This window comes from Coregonus clupeaformis, chromosome 34, assembly GCF_020615455.1.
Source record: "Coregonus clupeaformis isolate EN_2021a chromosome 34, ASM2061545v1, whole genome shotgun sequence".
In the NCBI taxonomy this organism is placed as follows: domain Eukaryota; kingdom Metazoa; phylum Chordata; class Actinopteri; order Salmoniformes; family Salmonidae; genus Coregonus; species Coregonus clupeaformis.
This window is the reverse complement of record NC_059225.1, coordinates 42838411-42864834: the sequence shown is the minus strand read 5'-3', so window position 1 is coordinate 42864834 and position 26424 is coordinate 42838411. Positions and strand designations below refer to the sequence as shown.

Here is a 26424-nt window from a genome sequence, read left to right as displayed (position 1 = left end):
ATTGAGTGTATGTAAACTTTTGACCCACTGGGAATGTGATGAAAGAAATAAAAGCTGAAATAAATCATTCTCGCTACTATTATTCTGACATTTCATATTCTTAAAATAAAGTGGTGATCCTAACTGACCTAAGACAGGGCATTTTTTACTAGGATTAAATGTCAGGAATTGTGAAAAACAGAGTTTAAATGTATTTGGCTAAGGTGTATGTAAACTTCCAACTTCAAATGTAGGTAAAAACCTAAAACAGCACATTCATGACTGAACACTCCTTACACACACTTTGCATATTCTGACACCCAGAAGAGGCAGAGAGACAGAATGACGAACAAGAGAGAAGGGGGAGGGGAAGGCAGAGTGAGTGAGTGACAGGCCTATCATTACCCAGCGTGCAATTATACCCAGGGTGGGAAATGTGTGTCCTTGTCTGATGTTAATTGTTTTTCTGTCTCCTGTCATTACAGCTCCGTGCGAGGCAGATGCCTTCTTCTGTCACAGTAACATGTGCATCAACAACACCCTGGTGTGTAACGGCATTCAGAACTGTGTCTACCCCTGGGACGAGAATCACTGCAAAGGTCAGAGGTCAAACCCAGGCTCGGTCCAGAATTATCCACTCTGGATTCCATGTATAACCACAGACTGCTGGCATACTCAAGCCTTAGGTCCTCATCATTCATACTGCATTCAGAATGTATGTATCATTCAATCATCCTGTGTGTCTCTCTCCCACCTCTCTCGACTTCTCTGTCTCCAGCTCTCACAACTCTCTCCCTCTCCCAGCTCACTCTTCTCTCTCTCATGTCTCGACATGATCACATGATCAACATTAAATCCCATGTCAATCCGGTCCAATCCCACTGTGTATTGCCTCCCTGTATCCAAGGTATGTCCCTCTCAATACATGCATTTCCCACAGTGCTTCCTTCACACTCAACTAATATAATTCATACCTGAAGCTCAGGATTCCCATGTACAGTGGGGAGAACAAGTATTTGATACACTGCCGATTTTGCAGGTTTTCCTACTTACAAAGCATGTAGAGGTCAATAATTTTTATCATAGGTACACTTCAACTGTGAGAGACGGAATCTAAAACAAAAATCCAGAAAATCACATTGTATGATTTTTAAGTAATTAATTTGCATTTTATTGCATGACATACAGTGGGGAAAAAAAGTATTTAGTCAGCCACCAATTGTGCAAGTTCTCCCACTTAAAAAGATGAGAGAGGCCTGTAATTTTCATCATAGGTACACATCAACTATGACAGACAAAATGTGAAAGAAAAATCCAGAAAATCACATTGTAGGATTTTTTATGAATTTATTTGCAAATTATGGTGGAAAATAAGTATTTGGTCACCTACAAACAAGCAAGATTTCTGGCTCTCACAGACCTGTAACTTCTTCTTTAAGAGGCTCCTCTGTCCTCCACTCGTTACCTGTATTAATGGCACCTGTTTGAACTTGTTATCAGTATAAAAGACACCTGTCCACAACCTCAAACAGTCACACTCCAAACTCCACTATGGCCAAGACCAAAGAGCTGTCAAAGGACACCAGAAACAAAAGTGTAGACCTGCACCAGGCTGGGAAGACTGAATCTGCAATAGGTAAGCAGCTTGGTTTGAAGAAATCAACTGTGGGAGCAATTATTAGGAAATGGAAGACATACAAGACCACTGATAATCTCCCTCGATCTGGGGCTCCACGCAAGATCTCACCCGTGGGGTCAAAATGATCACAAGAACGGCGAGCAAAAATCCCAGAACCACACGGGGGGACCTAGTGAATGACCTGCAGAGAGCTGGGACCAAAGTAACAAAGCCTACCATCAGTAACACACTACGCCGCCAGGGACTCAAATCCTGCAGTGCAAGACGTGTCCCCCCTGCTTAAGCCAGTACATGTCCAGGCCCGTCTGAAGTTTGCTAGAGTGCATTTGGATGATCCAGAAGAGGATTGGGAGAATGTCATATGGTCAGATGAAACCAAAATATAACTTTTTGGTAAAAACTCAACTCGTCGTGTTTGTAGGACAAAGAATGCTGAGTTGCATCCAAAGAACACCATACCTACTGTGAAGCATGGGGGTGGAAACATCATGCTTTGGGGCTGTTTTTCTGCAAAGGGACCAGGATGACTGATCCGTGTAAAGGAAAGAATGAATGGGGCCATGTATCGTGAGATTTTGAGTGAACACCTCCTTCCATCAGCAAGGGCATTGAAGATGAAACGTGGCTGGGTCTTTCAGCATGACAATGATCCCAAACACACCGCCCGGGCAACGAAGAAGTGGCTTCGTAAGAAGCATCCAGATCTCAACCCCATAGAAAATCTTTGGAGGGAGTTGAAAGTCTGTGTTGCCCAGCGACAGCCCCAAAACATCACTGCTCTAGAGGAGATATGCATGGAGATCTGCATGGAGGAATGGGCCAAATGGACGAATGGGCCAAAATACCAGCAACAGTGTGTGAAAACCTTGTGAAGACTTACAGAAAACGTTTGACCTGTGTCATTGCCAACAAAGGGTATATAACAAAGTATTGAGAAACTTTTGTTATTGACCAAATACTTATTTTCCACCATAATTTGCAAATACATTCATGAAAAATCCTACAATGTGATTTTCTGGAGAAAAAAAATTGAATTTTGTCTGTCATAGTTGACGTGTACCTATGATGAAAATTACAGGCCTCTCTTATCTTTTTAAGTGGGAGAACATGCACAATTGGTGGCTGACTAAATACTTTTTTCCCCCACTGTAAGTATTTGATCACCTACCAACAAGTAAGTATTCCGGCTCTCACAGACCTGTTAGTTTTTCTTTAAGATGCCCTCCTGTTCTCCACTCATTACCTGTATTAACTGCACCTGTTTGAACTCATTACCTGTATAAAAGACACCTGTCCACACACTCAATCAAACGGACTCCAACCTCTCCACAATGGCCAAGACCAGAGAGCTGTGTAAGGACATCAGGGATACAATTGTAGACCTGCACAATGCTTGGATGGGCTACAGGACGAAGGCAACAACTGTTGGCGCAATTATTAGAAAATGGAAGAAGTTCAAGATGACGGTCAATCACCCTCGGTCTGGGGCTCCATGCAAGATCTCACCTTGTGGGGCATCAATGATCATGAGGAAGGTGAGGGATCAGCCCAGAACTACACGGCAGGACCTGGTCAATGACCTGAAGAGAGCTGGGACCACAGTCTCAAAGAAAACCATTAGTAACACACTACGCCGTCATGGATTAAAATCCTGCAGCGCACGCAAGGTCCCCCTGCTCAAGCCAGCGCATGTCCAGGCCCGTCTGAAGTTTGCCAATGACCATCTGGATGAGACAAAAATATAGCTTTTTGGTCTAAACTTGTCGTAGAAATATTTGACTCAAAAAGTAGTCAACTTAAAAATATTTCTCAAGAGACTGGAACTTGTGAATTTAGACTTTTATTATTTGCATAACAAAGCCGAGCTTGCTCCATGGAGCAACAACTGTCTCTCTTTGGCTTAGAGCTCCCTTTTATACACATAAATGCATAATCATGTTACATAGCATATACAGTCCCTCCCCTTAGGGCAAATGATTAACTTATTTTAGTGCCACTCTACCCTTATCTTTCAACGTCCAGATGTCACCTGTAATTTACTCCAAAAGGTCATGGGCGCTTTTCCATAGGGAAGCCTCTTCCCTAATCTCATTATATTGGTAGCAGACCCTTTCCCTAATCTCATTATATGGTTGCAGACCCTTTCTTTACAAATAATACACGTACATACATTAAGGCATTTATCATTTACCATCCTCCCTGGCCCTTGAGATTATGTGCATGTGGCCATGTGTCAGGTCATAGGGTCATAAGCAAAACAAATGATAACACTAGGTCCATTGTTACTCCAATCTCCACACAGCCATCACATGTCATTGACATACCCAGACCAGCTGCAGGGAGTTTATGAAAAACACATAAATGTCTCTGCTCTGTATTAACCCTTCAACTGGTTCTCAATCCATAAACATTTTAAGGCATATAGGTTTTTAATTCTACAACATATGTACTTGAAAATCATCCATATATTCCCCCCTTTGGGACATTCCAATAATGTCGCAATAATACAAAGATAATTTTTTTTAATGAATGTAAGCCTGTGCATTTACTTATTCTTAGCCTTGCCATATGTGGTTACTTTTCATATACATATATTTAAACCAATATATATTCCTCATTGTTTGACCTATCCTGATGAGGACCCAGAGCCCAGTCAGGTATTGGATACAAGTCTTGAAGGTTTCCCTCTAAGCTAACCTCCAATTGTTGCTGTTGAGCTTTGTAACCAATGCTCCCCTTTTTGTTTTGTTGTATTTCCAATATACGTGGTAGTAACCTAACATATCAAAATATATAAGAAATAAATGCAACTTTGTTTTAACCATAATATTTAGGACATGTTAAGAATAGTGTCAACATCTTTAGCTTACATAACCTTTTTTTTCCCCCATATCATAATTATTATAACAATCAAAAGAATCAATATCTAATCCATTCATTGCAATGTCAACATCATTAGTTATTAACATATTATTAACTTATTCAAATCAATCAGTCACCTTATAATTCATAGTCATTATCAGATGAATTACCCAAAACAAATTTAGAATGACAATTCTTAGTTATTCACTTTGGTTCCATCATTCAAAGTTAAATCTCTCACCTTGGCACATATTGACACTGGCAGAATGTATATTTATACTATCATAATTCTAGCATTAACTTCCTCATAACAAGAATTACAACAGATCATTATCTTAATACATTCCTAGTCTAAATTACTATAAATTTAGCAGTGTATAATACCTCCTTAATCAACATACTACCTTAACTAACACTCCCTTACTCTACCGGCACTCAATCTTCTGGCAGGCCCATTATGTTCTTCAGATAGCTTCATAGTTCATCTTGGATTGCCCATGGCAATGTCCCAATTCCAATGTCACCCCTGAGCCGCCCCACCTCCACCATCATTCTGTTTTGTCAATTTTCAAACCAGTATACCCTATGAAGAACGTTGCATTTGCATAGACCTCTCACTTCCTGCTCATTCCACATGGACTCCTGTCACATTCCTGAGAGAAAAGGCACAAAAGAGAAGGCAATTGATTGCCTTAATTTGATGCTGGATTCAGGTCTCCTGGCAGAGGTGGTGTCGGACAGGAACGTCTTCAACGCCTTTGTTGTTCCTCTTCAGCCGGGTAGAGGTCTTTTGGTTTTTATTGTGGTTCACACCGCTCTGGACCAAATTATTTCTACTATGCATTATAACACCATCTGTAATAACATCTTGAATGTCTGGAATCTCTCGGTGGTCTGGAATCTTTCGGCGGTCTGGAAGGTCTTGGAAGTCTCTGTGGTCTCCTAGTCATCAGTTCCCTCACTCTGGTACAATGGTTTAGATGACACCCGATCACACTCCCCTCTATCCGTACCGCTGTTGGTGTAACTGGGACGATGATGTATGGTCACCTTTAGCTGTTAACCTTCTCCCATCACTAGGGTCTCCGGATCAGCCAAAGTCCCTCTCAATCTATCGACATCGGTCTGCGATGAGTGTCCTTCTATCAGCCTACCCATAGGGAAGCTCGGAGTTACTGCTGCAAAGACACAAGCACAGACACACACAAAAGACAACAATGCTACCCAATGGCTGAGGTTGGAACACTCCTATAGTGGGAAACATGGATCTAAGCATCTGTCTCCACCACTTTTACCATCATTAAGGTAGCCAACAACACCTGGTACAGGCCCCTCCACATAGGGTCTTTCTTCTGTAGTCTTTTGCCATCACATAGTCTCCAGGGCACAGAAAATACTCAGATTCTCCTACTCAGTTGGGCAGAGTTATCTTCACCCATGAAAAGACAATCTTAAGAACATTGTTAGGTTAGGTGAGACACAGTATGCTACTTATGTCCTCTCATCCGTCAAGAGAAGCCTTGAAATTATGAAGCACACCTGCTTCCAGCTTGTTGTAGTCCACTTATTTCATGCCTCCTATCACAAAAACAAAAAAGATTTAACCTAACCCATAACACATTATTACTACTGCTCATATCCTTAATACACCTTGCATATTTCCCCACAAAACCATAATAAAACATTAAAACCTCTGTAATCCCAACTTCCCCCCTTGGACACATGCATCACATCGTGATTCATGTGTTCAAAAAACAAAACAACAACAATATTGCCTATTAAACCAAAAATAATAACTAAACTGAAAATGACAACACTTGAGCATATCTTTACTTAACTGTATCCCATAACACTATTCAAGGAATACTTCTCCTTCAGGACTAACTCTCTCACTTCATCCTTGTCCTGTTTGGACTAATATATATATATATATATAGGATTTTGTCCAAATTATAAACTTCTTCACAATTATCCTTATTATATCTAACCCCCTAATACAGCATGCTTCTAGAATTTATAGTGCGGGTGATCAAGTCACACTATAAAGCCAGGACAGATTTCAGAGGTAATTGAAATCATTCAATTAATTGTTTCATCCAATAGTATACTACTCATTAATAACCATCAAAACATTTCATAAATGTTCTATCCCGAGTGTACAGTAAGTCATTAGTACAGCTATTTTCAAAATAAATCACACATATTTACTTATCACTCAGTAAATAAAACCCAAATTACATGTGTAGGCCCCTTTAAGATATTTCACTTCCATCTCGTCACAAAACCCAAAATAGAAATAAAATCTTATATAGAATAACATTTCATACTAAGTAGTTTGTTTGTGGTTATTCGAACACCATATAGTAAAACAATAAACAAACAAAAAATGGCCAGGCCTTATTTATTTTGGTAGCTCCCTATGACAACCTAAAAATAAAACTACTTAATTTTACTAACTAGTTCCACCCTAGCCTACAGACTTTTTAACATCCCAATGAGATAAAGAAATCCCCATGTTCCTGGAAGAGAAAGTATACATGTCGTTAACATATAATCAACAATCCAAAGATAGTAATTACACACAAAACATCATACATATATCCCCAGTCCTATATGATCAACAATCATTAACCCCAGCATCGATTTAAAATTGTTTGATACGTCGTGTCCTACTTTACCCCTAACATAATATTATAGGAGACTCCCATCAATCCTTAAAAGAAAACTCCCACTTAGAAGACACTAGATAATAACACGTTTTATTAAGTTAACTACACCTTCCACTATAAACCTATAACCCCTTTTTAGTAATTTAAACGTCGCAAACTGTTGCATTGATGTATTATTTTTTTTTTATATAAACTTATTGTTTCATAATCCAAAACCCATAAAAAGATGTCTACTTAATCCATCAAGCCAACAGCAACAACTACCTCCCAAGGTTCAACGTTCAAATTATCGTTATCTGAAGTAATAAAACATCATCATAACTCACTGCTGTTTAAACAAACTATATAATGTCATAATAAAATGATCAATTATCAAATATCGTTCCTTTTTCAACTATCGAGACATGTTCTTCATTAGTAAATCGTCTCCACAAAGCAATACTACCTAATAACATATTCTCATTCTCCTAAATAGAAATAATTACTTATATTAAACAATCCCATTCAACATCAAGTCAACCTGTCTCATCACCCAATTAACTTATTTTTTAAACCCTCTACAATATCTATCATACTCTACCGCTAATTTCCCTCATAACGGTACCTCAACTGATGACAAATTATTTTACATTTATAGTAAAAACCAATAAAACATCCAATTCACCAATATGCAATTTTAATTACTATGTTATCCTATCCAACATGGATTGGTAGGACAACATATTTCCTATAATGTTATCAATGAAACCAGTAATTCACATCAATAACATCAATGTAAAAGATTTGCTTTCTGTCCCTTACTGGATTCGAACCAGGGACCCTCTGCACACATCGACAACATTCACCATCGAAGCACCGTTACCCGTCGCTCCACCAATGCCACACAAAGCATCTACTTCCAGTTCATAGAGCAAGTGACATCACCCAACGAAAACCGCACTAGCTCTCACCGCTAACTAGCTAGCAATTTCCTGCCGATAATAATAATAATAATAATATGCCATTTAGCAGACGCTTTTATCCAAAGCGATTTACAGTCATAATATTCAACCTCCTATGACTTCCTACAAAATACGCGATTCTTGTACACCTAACTTAACCCATAATGTCCCTTATAGCGTTCTCACGTTTCAGCAAGCCCCAATGTTTATCACCCACAGAAAATTTTTTAAATTCTTCCATTTTTACTAGCAGACCTAATAAAACACATTCAAACAGCATTCTGCATTTACCTCTATCATAGGGTTTAAAAACGAACTTAACAACATTAACCATCCTAAATTTCCATAGTAACGTCATGTTTGGTTCAGTTGATCTATTACCATATAAGACATTCCCTTCTCCATGCATCGTAAACTATATCCTATTTCTCTTGTAATCTACTAAAATCATAGCCACGCAATTAAACCATCACCCCGCCATTACAGAATGAATGAGATCTATTAATCTATCCTTTCTAAGTAAGCTACAAGTAACACCAAACACTTGCTGTAGTTTACCATCATATATTGAAATCATCCATTTATCACAATCCAATTTATCTATAGACATATTCCACCATTGTCACTCGTTTAATCTAGCAAAACCTTATTCAATGACTACCATGTACTCTCCTCTCCATACCCGTTTATCATTTTTACATGTCAGTCATTTAGCAGATGCTCTTATTCCAAACAACATTATTATACTTATACTAGCCCCCCTTGGGAATCGAACACCCAACCCTGGCGTTGCAAGCACCGTGCTCTACCAACTGAGCTACAGAGGACCACAGATGAGCGTATAGTGCCTTTTTCTGATAATGTTATAATTGTAGCCTATTGCATTACTTTAGTTTAAAATATAAGTTTGTTTATTCAACAAATCTAGAACCCACTATAAATTGGTGCTATTCACTCAGCATAATAGCCAAAGCTCCTTGCATCCCCTGGTTTACACAACGAAAATACATTATCATTCTACAATTCACCAACTACTCGCATACACCACTGGTGACGCAAACCATAGAATAAAGTAATAACAATTAGAATTTTGTCAAATAAATGTTTTCCATCCAACTTATCAAACTTGCTTTAAATAACTCTTTCAGCTCGATACAGTCAAGCAAGTATGACTCTCTTTTAACCGGAAACTAGTTTATGTCATTAGTAAAGTCTATTCACATCCCAACAATAACTAATAATATATTTAAATTCATATTATTAAAAGACCTTACTTTCATTCCAGTCTACCTAAACAATTCAAATTATGGCCATAACTCTATCGCAATTGCCAGTCCGCTATTCAAATGTAACTGTCCTTTCTGATTTAGACTATAGACACTCCTCCTTCTTTCCCGTTGAATAAGTGAGTCCTTCAGTCTGAAAAGACGCAGGCTGCTAAATCGTCCAGTCTTATCCTGACTGTTCCTTCAATCTAAACAACCCACAACTATAGTTAAACTATACTTAGAAAACCTAGACTCTGTTCAGCGATGCAGAATCTGTGCTTTATCGAAAAGACAAGTTAATCCTCCTTTATTTCAATGATAATGGTCAGTAGTTTTAGTATCTGGCACATACCACACTTTATCAGAAAATAGCTTTGAAGGACACAGATCTCACACGCTCAACGTAATCAACTTAGCAGTCAACAAGTCAAACCCCACATTCATTGATTTGGAAACAGATCTAACGACCTAACCAAATGAATTATATTTTCCCCTAATATACAAAAATTCCTTGACTATCTTACCTCTGCTTCTGAAATAATAGATAGTTTATTATAATGCTTAATTCTACCACATGTCCTATGTACTCTCTCCCATTTCCACGTACGTCTACGTGTTTGGGCAAGTCAACACCTATAATTTTATCCAATCCCTCGTATTAAATCACACTCACATAAAATTCATTATATTCCAATATATTCATATCTACCAAACCATTCATGTTTCTAATTATTATTTATTGCCACAATCTGTTAATCACAATCTAGTCTCAGTGGAACGAACAACAAATTTCCCAAATCCTTCCCCTCAGTCATAGAATCCTCCCAGAATCATATATGCTGGTCACTATTCCCTGATCTTACAAAATTCTATGACAGGCATTGTTGTACGAAACTCCAAGATATAATTTACAAGAAAAGCTTATTATTCCAACGTATATATAATTATCAAACACACCTCTATATCTCATCATTCAAACTTCAGAGTGCGACTAATTTACACCATTATACCACTCTTATTCCATATTTATACAATGTTGTTCTCAAACGCCCTTAATTACAATTTGTATAACCTACAGGAATATTGTATTCTATCAAAGGGCCCAAATTTGGAATGTTAACCCTATCCTAGTTATTATTTTACTGTAGTCAATTTATCATAATACTACATCACCTCTAAAGTTTCTAAACATAATGTCAGAAACATACCCTAAAAGATTTATCAAAATACAATGCATAGACGTCATATGACCACACCGGTACACGTGACCTGTTCCTCCAACAGGATTTATTCTACCCCTCCTGGTAACGTGAATTTTTCTACACTCAGTTGGTCAATGAATATCCACGCACCATTCACTCTTCCTCTCTTAGTGTGAGACCGGGTGCATCCTTCCTACCAGGTTATACTCAAACAACGGTCCAGGAAAGGTGCGGCAACCTTTCTCCACCAAACACCGACACTTCAAACGACCTCAAACACAGCTTCTCTCCTCAACACAGAAAATAAGCTGTTATCTGCAGGATTTCTTATTATTCTCATTCATACAGATGAGCAGCCACTTGTGCCCAAATGAATCAGACAGTTGAATGACTCACAGCCGCCCAAGCAACCCATTCACCCATACGAGATGAGCAGACCTACTCTTTTTAACACTTTCTCAATATTTTGAAGCTCTTGTAGCTATTTAACCCGTTCACCTACTCAGGATGACCGGTGTTACTCCAATTTATGCTGTCACCTACGCCGGATGACCTAACTTTTTTACCTGATCGACCCTACCTAATTTTGGCATCACCACAACACAGGATGATGCCCTACCTACCCGAGCAGACCTCTAACAATGAATTCCTCATTAGAGCGGTACCGTAGGGTCCCAAATTTAGCTAGCCACCTGCCCGTTCAGACCTCTGGAGTGCTAATTTTAGCTCTCCAAAGCGGTATCCACAGGATTTCTATTTATTTAGCCCAGGTGTTACACTTCCTCTACACACCTGGACTTCTACTACGCTTTCCTAAGCGACCTGTAAATTCGGCCCTCTTTCTCTGATACACTTTCACGACACAGAGAAAGAGCGTTATTGCACAGGATTTCGCCTACCTAAGCAGTCCTCAAGACGATTCACTTCCACTACACGTCTAGAGCGGTATCTGTAGGTCTTTTTAACATGTTATTGTCTGATCGCTCAACCAGCTGGACAGCCGCCCGTGTCGAAATGACCCAGACAGAGCGATCAGCAAGATGAATCAAATGAATCAAATGAATCAAATGAATCAAATGAATCAAATGAATCAAATGAATCAAATGAATCAAATCAATTGAACAGACGGTTCAGACAAACAACAGAGTGACATCGACATTTATTCTTAAATTCAAAAGCTCCTAGCCTCTAATGTTCTGGTTCTTAAATTTGGAGAGACCTACTTTGGTATTTCTTTAGATGTTGCCGAGCCCCGGATTGGACCACACAAACGTTATACTATATAAGTAAGAACTTGGCTTACCTTTTTAAAAGTGGCCGCTTTTTGTTGTATGGTCCGTCCAAGCCGTTTCACAACTGCAGATGTATACCGTCTCTGGTCCTATTTTTCAACTCCTGGCAAGCTCGCCAATTATGTCATAGAAATATTTGACTCAAAAAGTAGTCAACTTAAAAATATTTCTCAAGAGACTGGAACTTGTGAATTTAGACTTTTATTATTTGCATAACAAAGCCGAGCTTGCTCCATGGAGCAACAACTGTCTCTCTTTGGCTTAGAGCTCCCTTTTATACACACAAATGCATAATCATGTTACATAGCATATACAGTCCCTCCCCTTAGGGCAAATGATTAACTTATTTTAGTGCCACTCTACCCTTATCTTTCAACGTCCAGATGTCACCTGTAATTTACTCCAAAAGGTCATGGGCGCTTTTCCATAGGAAGCCTCTTCCCTAATCTCATTATATTGGTAGCAGACCCTTTCCCTAATCTCATTATATGGTTGCAGACCCTTTCTTTACAAATAATACAAGTACATACATTAAGGCATTTATCATTTACCATCCTCCCTGGCCCTTGAGATTATGTGCATGTGGCCATGTGTCAGGTCATAGGGTTATAAGCAAAACAAATGATAACACTAGGTCCATTGTTACTCCAATCTCCACACAGCCATCACATGTCATTGACATACCCAGACCAGCTGCAGGGAGTTTATGAAAAACACATAAATGTCTCTGCTCTGTATTAACCCTTCAACTGGTTCTCAATCCATAAACATTTTAAGGCATATAGGTGTTTCATTCTACAACATATGTACTTGAAAATCATCCATAAACTCCACTCGCCGTGTTTGGAGGAAGAAGAAGGATGAGTACAACCCCAAGAACACCATCCCAACCGTGAAGCATGGAGGTGGAAACATCATTCTTTGGGGATGCTTTTCTGCAAAGGGGACAGGACGACTGCACCGTATTGAGGGGAGGATGGATGGGGCCATGTATCACGAGATCTTGGCCAACAACCTCCTTCCCTCAGTAAGAGCATTGAAGATGGGTTGTGGCTGGATCTTCCAGCATGACAACGACCCGAAACACACAGCCAGGGCAACTAAGGAGTGGCTCCGTAAGAAGCATCTCAAGGTCCTGGAGTGGCCTAGCCAGTCTTCAGACCTGAACCCAATAGAAAATCTTTGGAGGGAGCTGAAAGTCCATATTGCCCAGGGATCTGGAGAAGGTCTGTATGGAGGAGTGGGCCAAAATCCCTGCTGCAGTGTGTGCAAACCTGGTCAAGACCTACTGGAAACGTATGATCTCTGTAATTGCAAACAAAGGTTTCTGTACCAAATATTAAGTTCTGCTTTTCTGATGTATCAAATACTTATGTCATGCAATAAAATGCAAATTCATTACTTAAAAATCATACAATGGGATTTTCTGGATTTTTGTTTTAGATTCTGTCTCTCACAGTTGAAGTGTACCTATGATAAAAATTACAGACCAGTCATGCTTTGTAAGTAGGAAAACCTGCAAAATCGGCAGTGTATCAAATACTTGTTCTCCTCACTGTATGTATTTTCCATACACGAGCATTCAGCAGAATTCCCTATGTATTCCTCTCTACCGCTCAATCCATAACTGATCCTGGTTCACACTTCCTCAATAATATATCCTGTTCTACTGATCCCATGTCATGATCCACTGCCAATATCCTGTTTTCTCAGTGTTCTCAATACACTCTCTGTTTCTCCTATTAGATCCATACCATGATACATACCACAGGAGGCTGGTGAGGTGAGGATGGCTCGTAATAATGGCCAGAATGGAGTGAATGGAATGCTATCAAACACATGGAAACCATGTGTTTGATACCATTCCATTCCATTCCAGCCATTACTATTAGCTCGTCCTCTCCAGTTAAGGTGTCACCAGCCACCTGTGATCCACACAACCCCTTCCGCTCTATGTTCTTGGCCCTCAGGGTCGATCACGGGCCATTGTACTGATAATCCATTCCTTCCTACTGTATTATCTGAATTCTGTCCCTCTCAACGTTCTCCCCAACCCTCTCCTTATTTCTCCTGCATCCCTTTGTTCTTGTAGCTGTCCAATTAGATCCAAACTATGATCCTCAGGTCTACCTCCGTATCCTCCGAGCTTCTGGTCGATCAATACAGCGTGTTCCCACTGACTGACTGCTACTGGGAGGAGTCTAGTCTAGTGGTTCTAGTGTATTGGTGTACATGCTATATCTAGCATCATGATCATGCTAAAGCTGGATGAATGGTTCCTTTAAGCTCCTTTAGCTCTGCAGGCTACGCCATTGGGAGCCTTGCTGGTGACCAGAGTTCGAACCCAGGCAGCCTCTAAACCTGTCCTCTCGATGCACGTTTGTTCCTCTGTGTAACCCTGGGCGGAGCCCAATGACAAACAACAGCAATTTACAGCCATTGTTACGCCTGTGTGGGCTTATTCCTCACCTTCTAAGCCTCCATTCCCTACAAGTTCCTAGCCTTGAAAATCTGTATCTGTCAGCATCTTCCCCGGACATGTTTTTGTGCTGCTTAGCTAGTTTCCAGCTCTTACCCCTGTCCCTGGTGATGTATAGATCCTGCCTGCATCTATCCTCATTAGCAGTAAAATGTCATGTATTTAGGATTTTATTCTGCTTTCCTCTCATCTCTGGATATGCTGTAAATGTTGCTGCTGTAACTGGGGAGTTGACCACACTGAACACAGGCATGCACAAAAACACACACACACACACTGTAAAAATTATACACACACATACACCACACAAAATGCATATCCATCCCAGCGTATACAGTAAATGTCAGCCCTCTCCCTATTGGCAGCTTCTGTCCACATTGTTAGTGCTCTGTGCTGTTAGTAAGCTCTCTGGCGGAACGGCCTTAACTCGTTGACGCCTGACCTTTTCACCCAGCTGCTGTTCATCAATAACATCATGATCTTTATCTTGTGGTTCATTTCCTCTGTGTGTTCGGAATCATTTTTGCATGTTAATTGTGATGCATCCATCTGCTGGGGTGTGATCTTAAACAAAGGTCTCGCTGTGTGTGTGTGTGTGTGTGTGTGTGTATGTGAGGGGGGGGCATAAACAAACAGGACGTGGGGAGACTTAAAACTGTCCTACCGCACTCCTCCAGCATCTTTTCATTTGGTCTGTGTCTCACAAATGTTCTTCTTTGTGATCCGAAAACCTCAAACTTTGATTTGTCTGTCCATAACACTTTTTTCCAATCTTCCTCTGTCCAGTGTCTGTGTTCTTTTGCCCATCTTAATCTTTTCTTTTTATTGGCCAGTCTGAGATATAGCGTTTTCTTTGCAACTCTGCCTAGAAGGTCAGCATCCCGGAGTCGCCTCTTCACTGTTGACGTTGAGACTGGTGTTTTGCAGGTACTATTTAATGAAGCTGCCAGTTGAGGACCTGTGAGGCGTCTGTTTCTCAAACTAGTCACTCTACTGTATTTGTCCTCTTGCTCAGTTGTGCACCGGGGCCTCCCACTCCTCTTTCTATTCTGGTTAGAGCCAGTTTGCGCTGTTCTGTGAAGGGAGTAGTACATAGCGTTGTACGAGATCTTCAGTTTCTTGGAAATTTCTCGCATGGAATAGCCTTCATTTCTCAGAACAAGAATAGACTGATGAGTTTCAGAAGAAAGTTATTTGTTTCTGGCCATTTTGAGCCTGTAATCGAACCCTCAATTGCTGATGCTCCAGATACTCAACTAGTCTCAAGAAGGCCAGTTTTATTGCTTCTTTAATCAGCACAACAGTTTTCAGCTGTCCTAACATAATTGCAAAAGGGTTTTCTAATGATCAATTAGCCTTTTAAAATAATAAACTTGGATTAGCAAACACAACGTGCCATTGGAACACAGGACTGATGGTTGCTGATAATGGGCCTTTGTACTCCTATATAGATATTCCATTAAAAATCAGCTGTTTCCAGCTACAATAGCCGTTTACAACATGAACAATGTCTACACTGTATTTCGGATCAATTTGATGTTATTTTAATGGACAAACAAATTGCTTTTCTTTCGAAAACAAGGACATTTCTAAGTGACCCTGTCACGATTCAGACAGACGACCAGAGGACCACAATTGCGTCACACCAGAAAGTTTATTAAACTTAAGGGAAAAGGGAAGTAGGGAGTGAATGAAGGCTCCAGGGGTAACAGGGATCCCGTCCAATGCGCTGGGTCTGTGCCCCCCCCAGTGGCAGCGATGCGTCCTATGAAGCTGGTGGTGGGTGGTCCAGAAGTCCTGGGGGGGGGGAGACACAGACACAACAGGGCGGAATGAAACCAGGCAGCAGTACAGTTCAAGGGAATCCAAAATACGTAGTAGCAAGGCAGAAGGCTGGTCAGAGTTACCGGGATTGAAGAGTAGTCAGGAGTCGAAATGGCAGAAGCAGGTCTGGATCTCCTAAGGCAGAAGAGTATCCAATAAACAGGCAGGTCCGGGGTCACAAAACCAGGGTGAGCCAGAAGCGCGAGCAAACAGGTTCCGGGTGTGAGCTTTGCAGACGATCTGACACCGGAGAGCTGAAAGACAGGGCCTTAAATACTGGGAGAGGTTAGTGGGTAATGCAGCGCAGCTGGCAGAGTAATTAGAGCCGAGCAGAGCAGGGACAGGTGGAGCTAGTTAGGCTGAGTAGAGAGAGGGAGGTGAGCAGAGTGGAAGATAGTGGAAACCAATTAAGGTGGTAACCCGGTGGAGTGAGAGGGCTCATGACAGAACCCCCCCAAGGGACGGCCCCAGAAGTCCCAAGAGCAACACCACGCCGGGCGGGAGGAGGGGAGCCGGAGGAGGGCTAGAACTCCTCCGAACGGTCCGAGTGAACGTCCTCATCCTCGGAGGAAGCCGGAGGGCCGTGGTCGGGGAGATGGGACAGGTCCCGAGACAGGATCAGGCACAGGACAGGAAGCCGAGCGGGCCGGACGGTTAGGGACCCCTCTGGGGCGGCCCCTACGGATTGCAGGTTGATCAGGATGCCGTTGGTGGAAAGCGGTGATGAGAGTCCTATCCACAATCCGACTAGCTGGCACCCAGGTCCTTTCCTCAGGTCCATAGCCCTCCCAGTCAATGAGGTACTGGAGACCCCCTACCCCTCCGTCTGGACCGAAGCAGGCGGCGGACGGTGTAAACCAGACCACCATCGACGAGCCGTGGAGGAGGAGGACCAGGCGCAGCAGGGACCAGCGGACTCTCATGGATGGGCTTAATCTTAGACACATGGAAAGTGGGGTGCACCCTCAGGGAATTAGGCAGTTGGAGCCGGACAGCAGTTGGGCTAATCACTCTTATGATAGGGAATGGGCCAATGAACCGAGGTGCCAGCTTCTGCGACTCCACCCTGAGTGGCAGGTTCTTCGATGACAACCACACCCTTTGACCAACATGGTAGGTGGGAGCAGGAATTCTCCGACGGTTGGCCCCGGTAGTGTAGCTGGCAACGGACCTGAGGAGTGTGGCTCGGGCTTGTGACCAGGTGCGGCGACATCGACGGGCAAAAGCAAGTGCAGATGGGCAAGTAACCTCCTCCTCCTGGCTGGCAAATAGAGGAGGCTGGTATCCATAAACACATTGGAAAGGGGACATACCGATGGCAGAGCAGGTCAGAGAATTGTGTGCGTACTCCACCCATGTCAATTGCTGCGACCAGGAGTGGGGGTTGCAGATGGGGCAGGCTTGGACGAATTCCCGTACATCCTTCCTCAGAGAGGGCCACCAGAACCTCTGGGCGAGCAGGTTGTAAGTGCGGGTGGAGCCAGGGTGACAAGCTAGGCGGGAGTCATGTCCCCACTGAATGACCTGGGACCTCAGGTCTTCGGGGACAAAAAGGCGGTCAGCTGGGCAAGTGCTGGGACCTGGCTGGTTACGGAGAGCCTCCAGCACCTGTTCCTCAACAGCCCAGGTCAGAGCTGCAACGATGCAGGGACTTGGCAGAATCGACACAGGGTCCTTGGAGGGGGTGTCATCCTTCTGGAATTGACGGGAGAGGGCGTCTGGCTTGGTGTTGCGTGATCCAGGCCGGTATGACAGAGTGAAATTAAACCTGGTGAAGAACAGGGCCCAGCGGGACTGCCTGGAGTTCAACCGTTTGGCCGTGCGGATGTACTCCAAGTTCTTATGATCGGTCCAAACGAGAAATGGAATGGTGGACCCCTCCAGCCAGTGACGCCACTCCTCCAAGGCAAGCTTCACAGCCAGCAGCTCACGGTTCCCTATGTCGTAATTGCACTCAGAAGGGGACAACCGACGTGAGAAAAAGGCACAGGGATGGAGCTTCCTATCCTCCGCAGCCCACTGAGAAATCACAGCACCAACTCCCACATCCGAGGCGTCCACCTCCACAATGAATTGCCGGTCCACATCAGGCATCTGGAGGATGGGAGCGGAGGTGAACCTCACCTTGAGGGTACTGAAGGCTTTGTCGGCTGCTGGGGTCCAGGTGAAGGGTTGCTTGGTGCTGGTTAGAGCAGTGAGAGGGGCAGCAACGGTACTGTAGTTCCGGATAAACTTCCTATAGAAGTTAGCAAACCCCAGAAACTGTTGCAGCTTCTTTCTGTTCTCCGGAACTGGCCACGAAGTGACTGCTGATACTTTGGCAGGATCCATTTGGATACTTCCTTCTGCCACTATGTACCCCAGGAAGGCCACTGTCTTGACGTGAAACTCACATTTCTCTGCCTTGGCGTAGAGGGAATTCTCCAGAAGACGATGAAGGACTTGCTGGACATGGCGGGTGTGTTCAGACAGGTTTCTGGAGTAAATTAAGATGTCATCCAGGTAAACGAAGACAAACTTGTTTAACATGTCCCGCAGTACATCATTCACTAGAGCCTGGAACACAGCAGGAGCATTGGTGAGGCCAAAAGGCATAACCAGATACTCGTAGTGGCCTGTTGGTGTATTGAATGCGGTTTTCCATTCATCTCCCTCCCGGATCCGCACTAGGTGGTAAGCGTTTCTGAGATCCAACTTGGTAAAAACAGTGGCTCCCTGGAGCAACTCAAAAGCAGAGGTGAGCAGAGGCAGAGGGTAACGGTTTTTCACTGTGATGTCGTTGAGTCCCCTGTAGTCGATGCAGGGGCGAAGAGATCCGTCCTTCTTCCCCACAAAGAAGAAGCCAGCACCAGCAGGAGATGAAGATGAACGGATTAATCCTGCGGACAGAGAGCCATTGATGTAGTCCTCCATGGACTTTCTTTCAGGAGCAGACAACGAATAAAGACGACCCCTTGGAGGAGCTGTTCCAGGGAGGAGGTCGATGGCACAGTCGTACGGTCGGTGAGGGGGCAGAGATGTGGCTCTTGCTTTGTTAAACACCTCTCTGAGACCATGGTAGCATTCTGGGACATTGGAGAGGTCCGGAGCGGAGTTAGTAGGTACTGGCCGAGGGGGTAGTGCGGCAGCAAGCAGGCAGGTTCGGTGGCAGTCCTCTCCCCACTCCCTGATCACCCCGGTCACCCAGTCGAGCTGAGGGTTGTGCCGGGCGGAGCCATGGGTAACCCAGGATGAGGGGTTGGCCTGGAGAGGGGAGCAGGTGAAACTGGATAGTTTCTTGATGGTTTCCGGACAGACCCATCGAGACCGGGGCCGTGACATGAGTGACCGATCCGAGTAAGTGTCCGTCCAGTGCCCGGGCAGGAATAGGAGGTGTCAAACGGAGGTTCTCCAGTCCCAGTTGGCGTGCCAGCTTGACGTCCATTATGTTGGCTTCGGCGCCAGAATCCACCAGAGCAGCCAGGGTGTGAGTTGAGTCAGAGAGGCGGAGGTGAACTTGCAGCAGGGGTTTGCGGTCGGAGGACTGGATGGTCATTGAACTCGACCGGACTCCCCCTACGCCCGGTGAGCTTCGGCCCTTTAAAGGGCAGGTTACCACACGATGTCCATCACCTCCACAATAGAGGCAGAGGTTTGAGGTGAAGCGGCGCTGGCGCTCTGCAGGAGTGAGGGAGGCTCGCCCAATCTCCATAGGCTCAGACTGATCAAGCTGACCTGGGTGAGTGGCAGTAGATGACAGGAGCCCAGTCGGATCTCTCCGAATGCCGGTAGTAGGTGGACCTTGGCGCCCCCTCTCACGACGACGGGTCTGTATCCTTCTGTCGATCCTGACAGTCAGTGCGATGGCTTCATCAAGAGTGGAAGGCAGTTCATGGGAGACCAACTCGTCCTTGATATAGTCAGCCAAACTATGGAAGAACGCGTCCACCAACGGTGGTGTGTTCCAAGAACTTCGTCTAGCCAGGGTTCGGAAGTCGATGGAATGGTCTGCGACTGTACGTCTGCCTTGTCGAATACTGAACAGTTCACGAGACGCCTCTGCGGTGGGTGAATCCAGGTCAAACACCTTCAGCATCTCCTCAGCAAACAGGTCGAAGGTTGCACATGCGGGGGTTTGACGTTCGAACTCTGCTGTTCCCCAGAGTCGAGCTCGGCCCGTCAGGTGAGTGATGGCATACCCAACTTTAGCCCCCTCCGTGGCGAAGGTCCTTGGCTGCAAGGAGAACTGAAGTCGGCAGCTAGTCAGGAATGGCCGGACCTGGGTTGAATCGCCGTTGAACCGCTCGGGGTTTCCAATCTTGGGTTCCGGAGCAGCGGCTGCAATGACCGGGGCAGGTAACTCGGGGGCTGGGCTGGTGGGCAGACTGGCTGGGGTAAGGTTGGTGAGGAGTTGAATGAGCATGGCGAGTTGTTGTTGCTGCTGCTGGAACTGCTGCTCATGCTCATCGGTTTCCATGTCGGGGAAAGTGTGCGCTGAGTCCATAATGGTCAGATCGTACTGTCACGATTCAGACAGACGACCAGAGGACCACAATTGCGTCACACCAGAAAGTTTATTAAACTTAAGGGAAAAGGGAAGTAGGGAGTGAATGAAGGCTCCAGGGGTAACAGGGATCCCGTCCAATGCGCTGGGTCTGTGCCCCCCCCAGTGGCAGCGATGCGTCCTATGAAGCTGGTGGTGGGTGGTCCAGAAGTCCTGGGGGGAGACACAGACACAACAGGGCGGAATGAAACCAGGCAGCAGTACAGTTCAAGGGAATCCAAAATACGTAGTAGCAAGGCAGAAGGCTGGTCAGAGTTACCGGGATTGAAGAGTAGTCAGGAGTCGAAATGGCAGAAGCAGGTCTGGATCTCCTAAGGCAGAAGAGTATCCAATAAACAGGCAGGTCCGGGGTCACAAAACCAGGGTGAGCCAGAAGCGCGAGCAAACAGGTTCCGGGTGTGAGCTTTGCAGACGATCTGACACCGGAGAGCTGAAAGACAGGGCCTTAAATACTGGGAGAGGTTAGTGGGTAATGCAGCGCAGCTGGCAGAGTAATTAGAGCCGAGCAGAGCAGGGACAGGTGGAGCTAGTTAGGCTGAGTAGAGAGAGGGAGGTGAGCAGAGTGGAAGATAGTGGAAACCAATTAAGGTGGTAACCCGGTGGAGTGAGAGGGCTCATGACAGACCCCAAACTTTTGAACGGTAGTGTATATATATATATATATATACTGAACAAAAATATAAACGCAACATGCAACAATTTAAAAGATTTTACTGAGTTACAATTCATATGAAATAAATTAATTAGGCCCTAATCTACGGATTTCACATGACTGGGAATACAAATATGCATCTGTTGGTTACAGAAACCTTTTTAAAAAATGGGCCTCACAATGGGCCTCGTGATCTCGTTGCGGTATTTTTGTGCATTCAAATTGCCAATCGATAAAATGCAATTGTGTTCATTGTCCGTAGCCTATGCCTGCCCATACCATAACCCCACTGCCAGCAAACTGCTTGCCCACACGACGCCGTATACATGGTTTGTGGTTGTGAGGCCGGTTGGATGTACTGCCAAATTCTCTAAAACGACGGTGGAGGGAGCTTATGGTAGAAAAATGAACATTCAGTTCTCTGGCAACTGCTCTGGTGGAGATTCCTGCAGTCAGCATGCCAATTGCACGCTCCCTCAAAACTTGAGACATCTTTGCCATTGTGTTGTGTGACAAAACTGCATATTTTAGAGTGGCCTTTTATTGTCCCCAGCACAAGGTGCACCTGTGTAATGATCATGCTGTTATTTCAACTTCTTGATAAGCCACACCTGTCATGGGGATGGATTATCTTGGTAAAGGAGAAATGCTCACTAACAGGGAAGTAAACAAATTTGTGCACAACATTTTAGAGAAATAAGCTTTTTGTGAGTATAGAACATTTCTGGGCTCTTTTATTTCAGCTCATGAAATATGGGACCAGCATTTTACATGTATTTTTGTTCAGTGTACAATTTAAAATATTACATGACAATAGATTTCATAACACTTTTCACAAGAGATTAAGTGTGATCCTACTGCTTGCATTAGTTACCTACTGGGCCGTACTGGGCCCGTATGGCCCAGTACATCACTGGGGCAAAGCTTCCTGCCATCCAGGACCTCTATACCAGGCGGTGTCAGAGAAGGCCCTCAAAATTGTCAAAGACTCCAGCCACCCTAGTCATAGACTGTTCTCTCTGCTACCGCACGGCAAGCGGTACCGGAGTGCCAAGTCTAGGTCCAAAAGACTTCTCAACAGCTTCTACCCCCAAGCCATAAGACTCCTGAACAGCTAATCATGGCTACCCGGACTATTTGCACTGCCCCCCCACCCCATCCTTTTTACGCTGCTGCTACTCTGTTAAGTATTTATGCATAGTCACTTTAACTCTACCCACATGTACATATTACCTCAACTACCTCAACTAGCCGGTGCCCCCGCACATTGACTCTGCACCGGTACCCCCCCTGTATATATAGCCTCCCTACTGTCACTTTATTTTACTTCTGCTCTTTTTTTCTCAACACTTTTTTTTGTTGTTGTTGTTTTATTTTTAAATGCACTGTTGGTTAAGGGCTGTAAGTAAGCATTTCACTGTAATGTCTGCACCTGTTGTATTCGGCGCATGTGACCAATACAATTTGATTTGATTTGATTTGATTTGAATAGAGTTCCATGTAGCCATGGCTCTATGTAGGACTGTGCGCCTCCCATAGTCTGTTTTTGACTAGGTGGCATGTCTTGTGGGGTATGCATGGGTGTCAGACAGCTCGCTGCATTCAGCATATCAATACTTCTTACAAAAACAAGTAGTGATGAAATCAATTTCTCCTATACTTTGAGCCATGAGAGATTGCCATGCATATTTCTAATATTAGCTCTCCGTGTACATTTAAGGGCCAGCCGTGCTGCCCTGTTCTGAGCCAATTGTAATTTTCCTAAATCCCTCTTTGTGGCACTGACCACACGACTGGACAGTAGTCCAGGTGCGACAAAACTAGGGCCTGTAGGACCTGCCTTGTTGATAGTGTTGTTAAAAAGGCAGAGCAGCGCTTTATTATGGACAGACTTCTCCCCATCTTACCTATTGTTGCATCAACATGTTTTGACCATGACAGTTTACAATCCAGGGTTACTCCAAGCAGTTTAGTCTCCTCAACTTGCTTGATTTCCACATGATTCATTAAAAGATTTAGTTGAGGTTTAGGGTGTAGTGAATTATTTTCCCAAATACAATGCTTTAAGTTTGAGAAATATTTAGGACTAACTTATTTCTTGCCAACCATTCTGAAACTGACATTTACATTTAAGTCATTTAGCAGACGCTCTTATCCAGAGCGACTTACAGTTAGTGAGTACATACATCATTTTTTTTATACTGGCCCCCCATGGGAATTGAACCCACAATCATACTTTTAATGTATTTTTATCATACATTTCTGTCAGCCAATCATCAGTCATTTTTGTAAGTGCCGTGCATGTTTAATGTCCTTCCCTATAAGAGTGCTGAAAGTCTGTTGTCAATTTGTTTACTGTAAAATAACATTGTATCTGGTCAAACACAATTTTTTCCAAAAGTTTACTAAGGGTTGGTAACAGGCTGATTGGTTGGCTATTTGATGCAGTAAAGGGGGCTTTACTATTCTTGGGTAGCGGAAAGACTTTTGCTTCCCTCCAGGTCTGAGTGCACGCACTTTCTTGTAGGCTTAGATTGAAGATATGGCAAATAAGAGTGGCAATGTCGTCCACTATTATCCTCAGTCATTTTCCATCCAAGTTGTCAGACCCAGGTGGCTTGTCATTGTTGATAGACAACAGTATTTTTTTCACCTCTTCCACACTCACTTTTCGGAAATAAAAATTACAATGCTTGTCTTTCTTAATTTAGACAGTTTTACTTGGATGTGTAGTGTCAGCATTTGTTGCAGGCATGGCATGCCTAAATTTGCTAATTTTGCCGATGAAAAAATAATTAAAGTATTTGGCAATATCAGTGGGTTTTTTTTTATGAATGAGGCATTTGATTCAATGAATGATGGAGCTGAGTTTGCCTTTTTGCCCACAATTTCATTTAAGGTGCTCCAAAGCTTTTTACTATCATTCTTTATATCATTTATCTTTGTTTCATAGTATAGTTTCTTCTTTTTATTCAGTTTAGTCACATGATTTCTCAATTTGCGACCAATCGGTCGTGCAGCCAGTCCTTTTGCCTCATCCCTCTCAAACATACACTTTTTCAATTCCTCATCAATCCACTGGGATTGAACAAGTCATTTTCTTAATGGGTGCGTGCTTATTAGTAACTGGAATAAGCAATTTCATAAATGTGTCAAGTGCAGCGTCTGGTTGCTCCTCATTACACACCACAGACCAGCAAATATTCTTTACATCATCAACATAGGAATCACTACAGAACTTATTGTATGACCTCTTATACACTATATTAGGCCCAGCCTTTGGCACTTTGGTTTTCCTAGATATGGCTACTATATTGTGATCACTACATTTTGATGGATTTGGATACAGCTTTAAAGCAGATTTCTGCAGCTTTAGTAAAGATGTGATCAATACATGTTGATGATTTCATTCCTGTGCTGTTTGTAAATACCCTGGTAGGTTGACTGATAACCTGAACCAGGTTGCAGGCACTGGTTACAGTTTGAAGCTTTTTATTGAGTGGGTAGCTTGATGAAAGCCAGTCAATATTAAGGTCACCCAGAAAATATACCTCTCTGTTGATATCACATACATGATCAAGCATTTCACAGATATTATCCAGATACTGACTGTTAGCACTTGGTGGTCTATAGGAGCTTCCCACAAGAATAGGCTTTAGGTGAGGCAGGTGAACCTGTAGCCATATTACTTCAACAGTATTTAACATGAGATCCTCTCTAAGCTTTACATGAATGTGGCTCTGTATATAGGCCGCAACACCGCCCCCATTGGCATTTATGTCTTTTCTGTAGATGTTATACCCATGTATTGCTACCACTGTATCATCAAAGGTATTATCTAAGTGAGTTTCAGAGATAGTAAGAATATGAATGTAATATGTTACAAACAAGTTATTGATTTCATGAACCTTGTTTCTTAGGCTACATATGTTAATGTGGGCTATCTTTAGCACTTTTCTGGGATGCTTGATTGTTTTTATTGCTTTACTGGGAAGCTTATCAGAAGTAGACATGATCATTTTATTTACTGTATGTTTTAGTTGATAGTGCAGGGTGAGCTGCACACAGTGGACTTCCTACTAGGGCACACCGCCTAAGTGCTAACCACAGGAGGCTGCTGAGGGGAGAACGGCTCATAATAATGTCCAGTACGGAGCAAATGGAATGGCATCAAACACCTGGAAACCATGTATTTGATGTATTTGTTACCATTCCACTAATTCCGCTCCAGTCATTACCACGAGCCTGTTCTCCTCAATTAAGCTGCCACCAATCTCCTTTGGTGGTTCATAGGCACATGATTAGTGTATACAATAGCTGTAGGATCGACAGAGGCATTCAGGGGAGTTAAAGGGACATAAATAGGTTACTTACATTGTGACTGCCAACGCCCCTGGGATAATGTAGATCATTCAGCGACACAATGGTAGGGATTATCTGAGCTGGGTCATTGATAAGTAATTGTCTCAACGCAGCCTTGAAATGTGTGGACAGAGTCCAGGAGCAGAGATTATTTGGATGGACTCTGTCATTCCTGTAGAGCATCTTCTGTTTCCAGAAGGTGACAAAGTTATCTATAAAAATTATTCCAACAGAGCTACAGTAATCTTTTAGCCAGCGGTGTAATCACATATGCACATAAATGCATACCGACACAACAGTAGGTGTGTCCAAACTTTTGACTGGTACTGTACATACACACACTTTTACACTCATCATTTGCTGCTGCTACTCTGTTCTTTATTTTACTCTTATTAGTATCTATCCTGATGCCTAGTCAATTTACCCTTTACCCTTCATGTACAGATCTTCCTCAAATATCTCGTACCTCTGCACATTGATCTGGTAATGGTACTCCCTATATATCTCCGTTCTTGTGTATTCTATTTTATTCCTCTTGTGTTACTATTTGTATTATTATTTGAAATCTCTGCATTGTTGAGAAGGGCTCGTAAGCAAGCATTTCAAGGTAAAGTCTACATCAGTTGTATTTGGCACATGTGACAAATGATTTGATTTGATTTGATTGTGGGTGAGTGGGTGTAAATGGATAGTGAGAGATCTATAGAACTGC

General features: G+C 43.2%; 1 protein-coding gene across 2 annotated transcripts in view; it reads left to right on the top strand.

The window, feature by feature from the left end:
* The window catches only part of neto1l (neuropilin (NRP) and tolloid (TLL)-like 1, like), a 188783-nt gene that overhangs the window by 155425 nt on the left and 6934 nt on the right, over positions 1-26424 (top strand). For both annotated transcript variants that reach the window (XM_041862197.2, XM_041862198.2), the window contains exon 8: positions 465-578. In XM_041862197.2, the coding sequence (XP_041718131.1) occupies positions 465-578 (114 nt within the window). The remainder of the gene's footprint in view (positions 1-464; positions 579-26424) is intronic.